Source organism: Microtus oregoni, unplaced genomic scaffold (genome assembly GCF_018167655.1).
Source record: "Microtus oregoni isolate MIOR12 unplaced genomic scaffold, Mior012 000024F_ref0000369, whole genome shotgun sequence".
Lineage (NCBI taxonomy): Eukaryota > Metazoa > Chordata > Mammalia > Rodentia > Cricetidae > Microtus > Microtus oregoni.
In genome coordinates this window covers 18,800,598-18,813,440 of record NW_024543083.1, presented here as the reverse complement: position 1 = coordinate 18,813,440, position 12,843 = coordinate 18,800,598, and the positions used below count along the sequence as shown (strand labels likewise).

General features: G+C 51.0%; 1 protein-coding gene across 1 annotated transcript in view; it reads left to right on the top strand.

Moving 5' to 3' along the window:
* The window catches only part of Col4a2 (collagen type IV alpha 2 chain), a 136,651-nt gene that overhangs the window by 27,562 nt on the left and 96,246 nt on the right, over window positions 1-12,843 (top strand). The window contains exon 4 of the mRNA XM_041673760.1: window positions 12,611-12,691. Within this exon, the coding sequence (XP_041529694.1) occupies window positions 12,611-12,691 (81 nt within the window). The remainder of the gene's footprint in view (window positions 1-12,610; window positions 12,692-12,843) is intronic.

Genomic DNA, 12,843 nt, shown 5'->3' with positions numbered 1-12,843 from the left:
TCTTAAGAAAGAAAAAACCAAGAGGCCTATTTATTAGGGATAAGTCAACATGGTAAATGTTTCTCAACATCTTACTCCAGAGAAAACAATAGTGCGTGGTCCTTAAGATGAAGGCACTGCCCCTCTCCTGTTAATTCCATTGGCTATTTCTAGACTCATGAGTGTTATATGCAGGCCATTGGATGAAGAATTAAAACATCCCCCTGTCTCCATAAACAGTATGCTCTATGGATAATGGAAATGTCTCCTGCTCTGAACTCTGGGCACCAAATGGCCTGGCCTGGCCCCTCAGTGGGTGGGAATAAATAAAGATCAGAGCTTGAACAAGGAAGCCTCCTGCCTCAGCCAGCCCTACTCAGGCCCTCTCTTGGACCCTCTCCTTTCAGGCTATAGCAAGATGATAGAGTCTGTGTCCCTTCAGTGTGGAGACAGGAGGACAGGGCTGTTGTATACCTCCATCCTTGTGAGATGGACCAACTGGACACCCCAGGAAGGGCAAAGACACCAGGCAGCTGGTGACCCTGGAGGCCTCCCTTGTATGCAAGACCCCCCTTTGAGGATATGAAGCTGAGAAAGTCACCTGTGTTCACGTATCAGTTCAGGAGAGTAGACGGAAAGGGCTTCTGGGGTGGCACAGCCCCAGTGTAGACCATCTCAACACGGGCTCACTCCTGAAAATGGGCGTTTGCTCTCTGAACAGACCCCGTCGGAAGGGTCAGCAGACAAAGCTTGGTGTAAGCCAACCCGGGGCCAAGTCTGTGTATAGGATAACACTGCGATCTAGGCAAGCATCCAGTGAGGATTTAAACAAGCCGAGCCCTCTACAGGGAGGGGAGGGGGCAAAGAGAATAGGAATCAGAGATGACTGCAGGGAGAGTGGCCGGGAGATGGCTGAGTCGTGGTAAGTGCCTGTAATCCCAGTGCTGGGGAAAGGGGAGACAGGAGAACTCTTGGTCCTCCCCACACGGCAGTCTAGCAGGACTGGGAAGCCCCAGTGTCAGGGAGAAACCCAGTCGCAAACCTTTAAGTAGAGAGTGGTTGAGAAAGACACCAACATGGAACAATCTCTGTCTTCCGTGGAAACATGCAAACACATTCATGTGCACCTGATCACGTACACAATGATCAGTGGGGCGTCTGAGCGGACAGTTCAGGCAGCAGCAGCAGCATGCTACACGCACTGGGCATGTCTGATGGGCACTCTCGCCCCGGCCACCAGCCCTCCCTCCTACCATTCAGAGCAGACTGTCCACAGGCCTTCCAGTTTAATGAGCAGACGCTAAAGAGTATGAGGTCACGACAAAGGAATCCCGAGTCATTACTCATGTGTGAAGTCATACACATGCCCGTCCAAACACCACCAGGGCTGACGACCTTGGCCAAGCATAAACAGGAGAAAAGGCAGGCACTACATCTCAGAAGCCAGGCAAGCAGGTGCTTCCAACAGCTACGCTGCTGATATCAGAACTCCACCAGTCCCGGGGCTGGTGACACACACAGGGTTTGCGCGGTGAAGCTGCGCATAATCCAAAGCACAGCCTGCCCAGGCAGGGCCTCTGCCATTCCTTACATGCCAATACAAACCGAGGCACTCCGTGCCTGGACCAGTCTCCAGTGCACGGAACAGAGATGTTATTGTATTGTGCAAAGCGTGGCTCGGTCTCTCTCGGTCTGTTCTTCTCAGATCTTTTGTGAAAGGTGTGGCCAGAGGGTAGTGAACCATGCTCATCAGTCAGGCGTATTTCTCAGGGAGAAAACAGCTTCAAGGATGGACCCACTTCTCTTTTATGAGCTGTGTTAAGTATTCGCTTCAGACCCATATGCCAACACCAACATGCACATTTTCACTCCTGGCCAGAGAAAACTGAGAGCTGACATGCCGTATAAATCATTAGAATTTAGTGAAGGTAGGCTGTGAGCTAATGCCTGTGTTAAATGGCGTCTCGGTAGACTGTGTCTCTCTGGCTGACCAGCATATGTACAGGAAAGCATAAATGTTTAAGAACATTTATTCTGGATCTAGTATGTGACCCTACTGAGAGAGACATCTTCTACCTGTAATCACATCCACAGCCTCTGAGATGAAGGCTGCAGGATCCTGACAAGCCTCCACCCTGAGACAGAACAGTGTGCCACAGGCTACGACATGGCCACGGTCAACAGCCGGCACAAGGAATCCTTAGTGGAGGCCAGTTTCCTCCTTAGCACCTACTCCCCACGTGTGTGGCGACCACCACAGGGTCTGCTTTCTTAGAATATGTCTAACTCATCCTTGCTGGTGGACAGCTAGTAGGCATGATGTCGACAGAAAGCATGGGTGTGTGCGTGGTGTTGACAGATCACGGGAACTGATGGTGCAGGTGGCATGCGCAGGTCCACACAGCAAGCGGTACAGGCTGTCAAGTCCCGATGGCCTTTCTCTTGCCTCGGCCAGGACAGCCACTGTCTCAGAGGGGCTTGCTGCGGGCTCCTCCCAGGTGCATGTGCCAATCACCACGGTCCTCACGCCCCTTCTCTTCCACGATGCCTCTGCTTTTCTTCACAAAGACTGTTTTTAACTCATTGGGAGGTTACCATGTCTTTTAAGCTCTGCTATTACTTTAATTGGCTTAATTTTATTAGAGCCCTGGTGATGAAGTCAGAGCGTATGGCATGCGCCGCCCCACACTCCTTCCCATGTGCCTTGCTAGTTTTGCTGCTTAGTAGAATGCGAATAGCTTTCAGACACGGTCATGTGATACATTGTAGCAGAAATCCCTGTGCCTAAAAAGGGTGGGTAGGGATGGGAAGTGAAGCCACTGTGGTCTGATTCCCTTTTCCCCAGTATGAGTGGCTGTTCCAGCTAAGTCTTGACTGCACACGGTGGTGGTGGAAGTGCAAAGGATATTCCAGGCTGGGGAACGGAACAGCGTGTACACGTTCTTCGGGGACGATGCAAAGTCAGGGGTGTCCATGCTAGGTGCCTTTAAAGTCCTTGACATTCCATCACTGTGGGAAAATACTTTATGAAGTGTTCAGCTGGAGCTGAAAAAGGAAGGAGACTTGGGAGGTAGAGGAGTAGCAGAGCCGAGGTGGTAGTGATAGGAGAGGTAAGGGCATAGTCCCGGAGACTGACCAGAGTGGAGGGATTGAGAGGGTAAGCATGGAGCAGGCTTTGTCTTGTGGGCAGTGTGTGAGGTGACTCCTGACTAAAGGACTCTCAGAAGTACCCACCAGCCAGGTGTGGCTAGGGAAAGTGTGGGGTGGAGGCGGTAATTTCCAAAAATTAGCCATTACTAGAGCCAACCGAGAAACTCCTAGAAATCAGAAAAATGACTTCAAACAGGAGGAGCTGGTATCTGCTCCGGCCATCTTGGCTGTGTGTGCATACAACAGTGCCCCCCAAGGTGGCAGGTGTGTATGGGAAATTCCAGAACAGTACCAGCTGTGAAACAACCTTAGCAAGAGTGGCCTTAGGACCAGCGGTTAGGCCTGCTTCCCCAGTGTGCTGAGGGAGAGTGGCAGGACCTCTGTACCGGCCTAGCCACACTCCCGAAACAGCAGGTCTGGGGAGAAGGGGATAGAAGGAAGGAGCAGTGGGACTTGCCTCTGGCAGGACCAAAGGACACATTCTTGCTTGATGAGACTTTTGAGTTCGAGTCAGTCCTTGGAGGTTGGTAAACAAAGCAACACACACACACACACACACACACACACACACACATACACACACCCTTGTTCAGTTTGGAGTGTGGCCATAGATTCACACAGACACCCAAACTTCAATGAAAATAAATCTGTAGTTGCCTTAGCAACTGACCATGTTGCCATAGCAATTATAAGGGGCAGGTAACAGGATGGATTTTAGGAAGTCGGTAGGAATTAGAACTCGAAGGATGGCCTGGGGAGATGGTTCAGCTGCTAAGAGCACTTGCCGCTTTTGCAAAGGACCTTGGTTCTCTTCCCATCACCCACATGGTACGGCTCACGACACTCACAACTTCAGGACCAGGAGAGCTGACAGCCCCGGCCTCTGTAGGCACCTCCACATATGTGCACACCCCCACAAACACACGTACACATCATTAAAATAATAAATAAATAGCCAGTGTCAGGCGTGGAAGAGCACACCTTTAATCCCTGCAGTCGGGAGGCAGAGGCAGGCAGAGCTCTTTGAGTTCAAGACTAGCCTGGCCTACATAACTCCCTGAACACCTAAAGTGACCGCAAAACAAAAAAAGCAAGAAAACAAGCAAAAAAGAGGAAGTCCATGGACAACAGCATTGAGACTTTGGATACAACGATGGGCTGGATTGAAGGCTCAGCACTGAAAAGAGTGCACACCGTTCTGACGGAAGACCTGAGCTCAATTCCCAACACGCGAGTTAGGCAGCTCATAACCACCTACAACTCCAGCTCCAGGGAATCCTCTCCCTCCAGGGACACTCACAGTCACGTGTGCACACCCCCACACATACACTCATGAAGACATGGTAGTTAAAGATAACTAAATCTTAAGAAAGATACTAGATGCTGTGGAAATAAATACAAGGATTCATATGGCAGTCAAAATGCCCCTCGTGCCAGCTACTGCCCGTATTTCCGGGGTTTTCCAGGGTTCCCTGCGGGCTCTTTGGCCAGTTCCACCCCAGCTGACCACACCTGATTGGTCACCAGCTTTGCCTGACTCAGCCCAGCAGCCTCTGCCCAGGTCCACTACGTTCCAGCCTCCTGGATGAGATGACTCAAGAGGAGGATTCTACCCATCCCTCACCTAGCACTTAGTGAAGCCACTCTGCAAGGGAGCCTGAACTCCTCCTCGTAGGGACCCGGCTGCTCTCCGAAGCCAGGGAAGGAGTGCTTTTGGACAGGAAGCTAGGGGTAGCTTGTCAGTCATCCACACCTGCCTGGGCTTCTCCCTGCCCGCAGCAGCAGGACGAGGGGTACACCTTCCTCCCTGTGAGAGGAGAGACACTCCATAAGGGAAACACATACACAGGAAGCAGCCCGAGGCAGAAGGAGCATCGCAACAGGAAATGCCAAGTTCCTCTCTCCTCCTCCAGCTGCCCAAGGCCAGCTTGTCTTCACCTGCAGCCCCGGCCCACCCACACCTGAGATCATCCCTAGCCCTAGGCCTGGTGTTTTCTGAGGCAGCGTCTGGCTCACCCATCCTTGGCTGGGGCTCAGCTCTCATTCCTGTGTCTGCAGCCCCAGGCCCATAAGCTAGGCTGTCTGTCTGTCTGACGTTAATGACCCTGGACTTGGACAGCAAAGAGTGTCTGAGAAGCTGTCAGTCAACCCTCAACTCCTGTGGGAGGGTGAGTGACAGGCCTCAGTTTGGAGTTCAGCACGGTTAGGGCAATCTCCACCCAGATGTCTTTGACGCCATCACTCACAGAGCGCCTAGCTACCGCTACTCACGCGCAAGTCTGTCATCTATCCCTTGTGAGCCATCACAGAATCAATGATGTGACTTGGGGAGCCTTCTGGAAGTTTCCTCTCCCATCTGTCAGGTTCCTGCTCTCAGCCTGCCCCGCCCCCACTCCCCAGCATGGCATCTCATGTTGCCTTGTCAAAAGCAAATCAGGTTTGGAAACCACCAGCTTGGAGTTGCCTTGGTGGCTATGTAGCTGAAGCTGTCTTTAAATTCCTGACCGTCCCGCCTCTACCTCCCAGAATGCATATTGTTCCCCAGGGCTCAGATGAGGCATATAAATATGCTGCCATGGAGACGAGAATGAGGACCAGTGAGCGCACCCGTGGCCATGACCTTCATCCTGGAATCTCTGTAGCTCTCCATCTTCCTGCCTCTCTTGTTCTTTAGAGCAGTCTGACCTCTTCCCGCCCCGTGAGACCTTCCATCCATGAATGCCCAAGACAACAGTGGCTGCACCACCCTGGAATCACTTGGTGCTTGGTGGCGAGCCATCCTTCCCGGCTATCGGTCTGCCCATCATCTGCCTTTCTCCCTAGCTGCCAATGGTCTCAGGCTGCCTTCGAGTGGCTGCACTCGGCTGAGCCGGCCTGAAACAAAGGCAAAGGAGTCGGCTGGACCTCCAGGCCGCCCACTGGGTGCTGCTGCCATTTGTGTTTCCTTTCCATATACCTTGTCTTGCTAATACCATGTTGGAATTATTTCCTTAATTTCTAAAGCTGCATGTGCGGAAATGGCTTATACTTCCTGTTTTGATAAACTAATAGAAATGTACTGGGAACCTTGTTCCCAAGTTGGCTTTCTCCCCTTCGTTGGCCTGCTGGTGGATTAAAGAAGTCTGTAAAATGCCCAGCTTGACTGGACTTGTGACAGAACAAAGACTTGTATAGATTATGCTGCCCACAAATGGGAACCGTATTACCTTCGACAGTAAGACTTACCTCTGGTGTGGCTTAGAGTCAGTTATTCAAAGACGCCTCTGCGGGGGAGGGTTGGGGTTAGAGGCTGGGGGCGACCGGTGCCGAATATCTGCAATATCTTCCTTTCAAAGCGATTCTTTTTGGCTGGAGGTATACCGGCTTAAAAGAACTTCCTTTGGACAAGATGTTTGTTGGAACATGTGGAGGACAAAATATTCTTTGTTTTAGGACAGATGAGTTTTGTTCTTGGATCTTCATATAAATTTGAGTAATCATTCTTTATGCACAAGTCAAAAACAAGAGCCAGACTTTTCCCCCTTTCATTCACGTATGCCAGTGTCAGCTTTAGGTGACCCTCAAGTATGCGGGGACCTGGGTGCATTTGCATCCATTTATGTCCTTCCTGGGTGTGAATGATCTGCACAAGTAGCTAGAGAGATTGTCTTCAGGCCTCTAAATCCCGTGTGTTCTGCTTTCTGGTATTCAAGTTATTATTCAAAGATACCTTTCAGTGTCCTGAACGTAAGTCCTGGCGTGTCTCTGGGAGGAGCGGTGCTGGGTGGCTTGCACGACACTTGGGACCGACCGAGCCCACCCTTTCTACCAGGCAAGGAGGAACCTGTCTGTCCCATGGGACACGGTCCCTGGTGAAGGCAACATGATACTGTGTCTTGTCAGTGGCCCTGACCTGCTGGAACTGGAGCCCGAGCCAGCTCACTGTGGGACCGGATGTGCCCTTAATCTCGCAGCTGCTAACACCCATCTCTGCCCTGCCCCCCGACACACACACTCCATTTATAGATGGCAGAGCCAGAGAGCCAACAGCTTGAGCTATGACTTTGGAACCTGAGAGGAGCCTGGTTCAGGAAGCTGGAGCCTGCCTTTCCTTACAAGGTGTTATGACTTCTGGGTTCCCAGAAGCAAAGGGCTCATAACAACCCAGCCCGTGCATCCATAATGGTGTAAGGGTACCCAGGATGAGAGTGATAAAGATGTGGAGAGGCTTAGATTCTTTTCAGAAGTAATGGTATCAGGATTCAGAAAGACTTCAAAGGAAAAAATTTATATAAATTATATATATATATATATATATATATATATATATATATCTCAAGTGAGAAATGTTTCCTAACATCCTCTACGCCATACTCTAGGCCTTCGCTTTGCTACCTGCTGCTCTGTGATCCAGGTCATTCCCAAATCCTGTAACTTAAAACCATGCAGCCATGCTGGCTACCAATTCAGGGTGGAATAAAGCTCTGCTGAGAGAGAGGAGGCCCAAAGGGCAGTATTTAAGAAGGAAAGTCCCGTGTTACACTGATTGGAAATCCAGTGTCTGAGACCTAGGTTCCACGATTCTCCTAATTCCCCTAGGGAACAGGGGTCAGGGTCAGAAGGAGGAGAGAAGCAGTGTCCTAGGATGGACAGGTTCAGGGTCCACTTGGCCAGGGACCCCACTGAACCTGGAGGAGATTCTTCTGCTCCAGCGAAGGGACCACTCATTGATGAGGTCAGCCATGTTCGGACTGGTACGGCCATAGCTGGGCCCGCTCCTTGGTGAGCTGGTCCTCTGGGCTCCTTTCCACATGATGTCTGCATGCAGCTTGGACTTGGAAATAATGTGAGGGAGGCAGGCTGCGGCCCGTCCTTTTTTCTTTTTCTCTTTTTCATTTATTTAGTTATTTATTTTTAAGACAGGGTTTCTCTGTGTAGCCGCGGCTGTCCTGGAGCTTGCTCTGTAGACCAAACTGGCCTCACAAATCCACCTGCCTCCGTCTGCCCACCTGCCTTTGCCTCCCGAGTGCTGGGATTAAAGGCATGTGCCACCTCCGCACGACAGCTGTGGCTGTTCTTATCTGTGTTCCTGACTGGCTCCAGGTCCACACTCCACACTTAGGGTATCAGGGGCAGTGGGAGGACAGCTGTCATTTAGAGGTGACCTATTTGGTGACAATCCCTGTCTCTAATCTCAGCTCCATCCTCCTCAGCCTTACCCCGCAATTCACCACTGTGCCACTTGGCTTTCCGGTGGCTGTGGAGCTCTGCTCGCCTCCTAGCTGTCCACACGGTCTGCTCCTGGGAACCGCTTGCAGGAATTAGCCGCACTTCATGCCTCCTGTGGGTGCAGCCAGTCTCCTGCATGTCTGCTATGGAAGCTCCGTGAAGCGCTGTCTCATGGCTCCAGGCTTGACATTGCTTCCGCATTGCTGAGGCTCCACAATACAGCAAACATCCAAAGCTGATGAGGAGTGGATATTCGTGTCCCCTCCCCTCCCCTGACAGTCATGTCCAGTCTTCTGCCATGTTGGCAGGGCTGGGATCCTAGATGGGACTCAGTGTCCAGTGTGGCAGGTGTTGGGATGGCTAGCGTGATTTCTTCAGGAAGGAGTTGATGGTTGGCGTCTCTAACTCTTGTTGAGTTTGGAAGGGGGGCCCACAGACGGCTGCTGCAAGGCAGTCTCCATACAGTGAGCACAGGGACAAGTGCCAAGAGGTACGGTTATACCCAACACCTGCTTGTTACTGGCTCAGTCTCCAGCTACCTTCTTCCTCAAAACATGTACCAGAATTTAAACGATGTGAATTTAGGCACTGATGTGTTTATTTTGCCAATCTTCTCTAGTTACTCACATACCATGAAGGCAAGGACTGTGTGCAATATGTCCACTTTACACCAGAGCCCAGCACAGTCCAAAGTCCAAAGTCAGTGTTTAGCAAAGGATGAGACAGCGGGTGGTCTGTCTGAGTGAGTGCCTCAGTGAGCAAGGGTGCATAAGTGCAAGTGAGGAGTTTGTGATTGCACATGCGTGTATAAGTGGGGAATGAGTGTGCATGAGTGTGTAAGTGTGAAAGTCTATGAGAGAGTCAGTCAGCGGGAGAGTGCGGAGTGAGTGACCTGGTCAAGGGAAAGCTAGTGATTGGCTCCAGCTACCCGTGCAGCGAGCGTCCTGATAATTTGCAGCTGGAGGGCCAGATACTCTCGCGTGGTTCAACCAGCCCACAACACAGGCTCCTTACTGGTCCCAGGATCTCACGGGAGGAGCGACTTCAGAGTAGACACAAACACATTGAGGCTGGTGGCTCAGGATCTCGTGGCCACTTCTGTGGCCTCGCCAGTGTCACTACAACCCTCTCTCCAGAACCACGCGTCGTGTTCACCCTGGGATTAAGACAGTCCACTAAGCAGAGTGTCCGCTCACCCGAATGGATGTGTGCAGTCACAGCACATGGTGAGCATGTGGGAGCCCCACCCCAGGAACTCCATCTTAGCAGTGTATTATTGGCCAGGTACTCCTGGGACCCTTGTTTAACCTGTGATTGTAAAGGGGGAATACAAAGATCTTAAAGAGGATTCAAAAGGCTACACAGGGGGGAACTCACTCTTGTGAAGGTGGAAATAAAGTTCAGGATGGTCTCCATCCCTGAGGTGGTGAGCAGGCTCCCAAGATGGTCAAGTGGGAAGAACCCACCATTTTTATTAAGTACTTGGTAACAATTAGGATGACGATTTGACCTTGAATAGTGCTGAGCTGTGGATTAAAGAATCGGATTCAAAGCGGAGAGTGGCGGGGCTTGTGTGAGCTTTCGGCGTTCCTGCTGAAGTGTAGGGAAAGGTGTCCAGGCACAGAGCCCACACAGAAGCTCTTCTCTTTCTCATCCATGGTCTCAGGAAGGCATTCATATCTTGAGAATGTTCCAGAGTTCTACTTCCTGTTAGGAGAATGCAGTAGTTTGGTCCTGAGACGTGTCCGGTCTCTAAGAGTCCGTCTGGAGTACATGCCCTGCCCCGGTGTGTCAATATTTCTGTTTGTCCTAGAGACCCGACACTCCACTCGATGTCTTGAGGGCTCTTGTAGATGCTGGAATTCACAAGAGAACCCCTGAAGGGCAGGTGAGGGGGCTGGAAAGGCCATGGCAAACTGGTCTGGTGTCTAAGGGTCCGCCTCCCAGTACTATGTTTGGTTCTCACCGCATGAGACAGGGTGCCCCAGCTGGTGTTGCTCATTTCTACAATCCAACCCTAACCCTCAGACCAGAGAACCCATTGGATCAATTTCAAACCTTTAAGATCATTTCAGCCATTGATTTATATTTAGGGATTTGGCAAGTGGCTCTAAAATCAAAATTAAAAACACTGTGTGAAACACCAGATCAAGAGTATGAGCACAGGTTTGTCCCTTTCGCACTGATGACTTCCCGATGCTTTCTGAACAGCTACTGGGGGAATTATAGTAAATGCAGCACAGCTGCCAAGGTATCTGCCTGGTCAGATCATAGTCACACATAATAAGACGTGAGTAGGGTGGCCCATCCAGACGCGTGCCTCAGTACCCAGGGCCTTCTAGGAAACCCACACTTCAATATGGACCTTGTTTCTAGAAATCTCACCTTCAAAACCTGGACTTGAGGAGCCACAGTGTAGATGTGCACCGAAGCCACAAAAAAAAAAAAAAAAAGAACTACTAAAAACATAGATTTGTGTTTTAAAGGCATAAAAGAATTGTATATACATTTACACTTACACCATGGACCTCCTGTTGTTTTATTGCCTCGAAAAGAGTTCTGGGGGGAATTGCTTTTTAAAAGATTTGAGAACGTTGGGCCTTTTCAGAGTTCATCAAACAGCAGATTAATTAGAGAATTATTATCAAGGTTGCAACCGCAGGGCTTTGGAGTGAGACCTCAGTTAGGAAATGCTCAGCCAACGAGAAAACCTTGTCTGGACAAAAAGAGCCTGAGGGCTTGAGGATCCCCAAGGTGGACTGTGGCCAGGTGGTGCTGAGTCAGATGCCTCCGGGGGCCTGCACACCCGGTGCAGTGTGTGTGAAACCTGGACTCTGCAAGACCTGGGAAGTTCTGAAGTAGTACCGTTGGCATCTCCACAGCGAGGACCTAGAAGAATGGGAACACAGAGGGGGGCTTGTGTGCTGAGACTTACATCTCCCAGTGACCTTTTGCTAAGTCTCTGAGGCTGAGCCCATAGTGAAATCTCAGCAGTGGGGCTGGTGAGATGGCCCATCAGGTAAAGGCACTGTCCGAGTCCAGTCCTAGAAGGAGAGAGCCGATGCCCGCAAGCTGTGCACTGACGTCCTGGGACAATGCACAGGAACACAAGGATAAATAAGTGTATCAAAAGCTTTAATTCTGTGGTTAAAACCTTCCGGCATTAGAGGAATACTGTCATCTGCTGGACTCATGTGCATAAAGTCTGGCTGAGTGAATGGCAGAAGCCGTGTCTACCGTACACAATTACAGGGTCCCCTTAGGTGTAACTGCCTACATCTCGGCTCTGTGAGTTGGCTGGCATCAGACTGTGGCCAAAATAGAACAGACTGAGTTGTGTTCACTTCTGTCCTGCTCCAGCATGCAGAAGGGCTGTACCAACCCATCGCAGGGGACTGTAGGGACCACAGCGAATGCTTGGCTAGTAAGAAGAGAAGAAAGGGAGTCGGGGTACTTGTCGTTTCCTGCGTCCTGTGGGCATGGTCTGAAAGGGAAGTCCAGGCTCCTAGCTGTGTGACCCAGGCTCCACCGTCCAGAAGCCAGCAGCTAACCAGTCCAGCACTTAGGAAAGACTCATTCCTCAGTTTCTCCTCCTCACAGAGAGCCTGAGGAGGTAGGGGGAGAGGGAGAAGAGGTGTGCATCTCAACTTTCCTGCCAATGCACCCCAGCTGACTTGCAGGTGCTATTGGGGGTATTGCGAGCTTTGCCTCCTCACAGGCACCTCCTTTTTTTGCCTCATTGATATTCCATGGTAGGAGTTGGGGTATCGTACCAACGCCTCTCCCATGGATCACTTGCCTTCAAAGTGTGTCCTGAATCTCCCCATATCACTGAGGATCTGCCTCCTGGGCCCTGGGATGGTGCTTCCCTGCCCAGCCCTGGGTCTGAGGAATGTTTCCTTTGACCCTCAAGCCTGGGTCCTGGCTCAGCGTCCAGAGTCAGTGGTTTCTTTTGTTGCCTGCAGAGTGTGCTGTGCCAGCAGCAAGCCCTGTGCACCTGGGAACTTCTGGGACCAGGCTGCACCTTTGCCTCACTCAGGGCAGCCCACGTGCCACAGTGGTGTGGGGTGTGGCCAGCAGTGAGACAGCTCGGGACAATGTGGTGGTTGGGGACCCTGTCCCTTCCATGCAGTTCTGCTGGGAACCCACAGATGTTCTAAGCTGGGCTTGTGCACCATTTTTGGATGGTGGCTCCACCTTAGAGTAGAATGTACTTGCAACAGGATACAATGTCACTCATAAGTAAACTCTGTCTTGTGTCTGGTTTCCACAGGGGGTGAAGAAGCTGGATGTGCCCTGCGGAGGGAGAGACTGCAGCGGTGGTTGCCAGTGCTACCCCGAAAAAGGAGCGCGGGTAAGTCACAACAGAGTCGAATAATATTTCTTGATGCTGTTTGAAGTGCCTTGAATTGTCTGGTTTGATAACACTTTACTATGATACAGTACAACTGGTCCCCTTACATCGTGCAGTAAGTCACAAAATGGGCTCCATAGGAACCACACTTC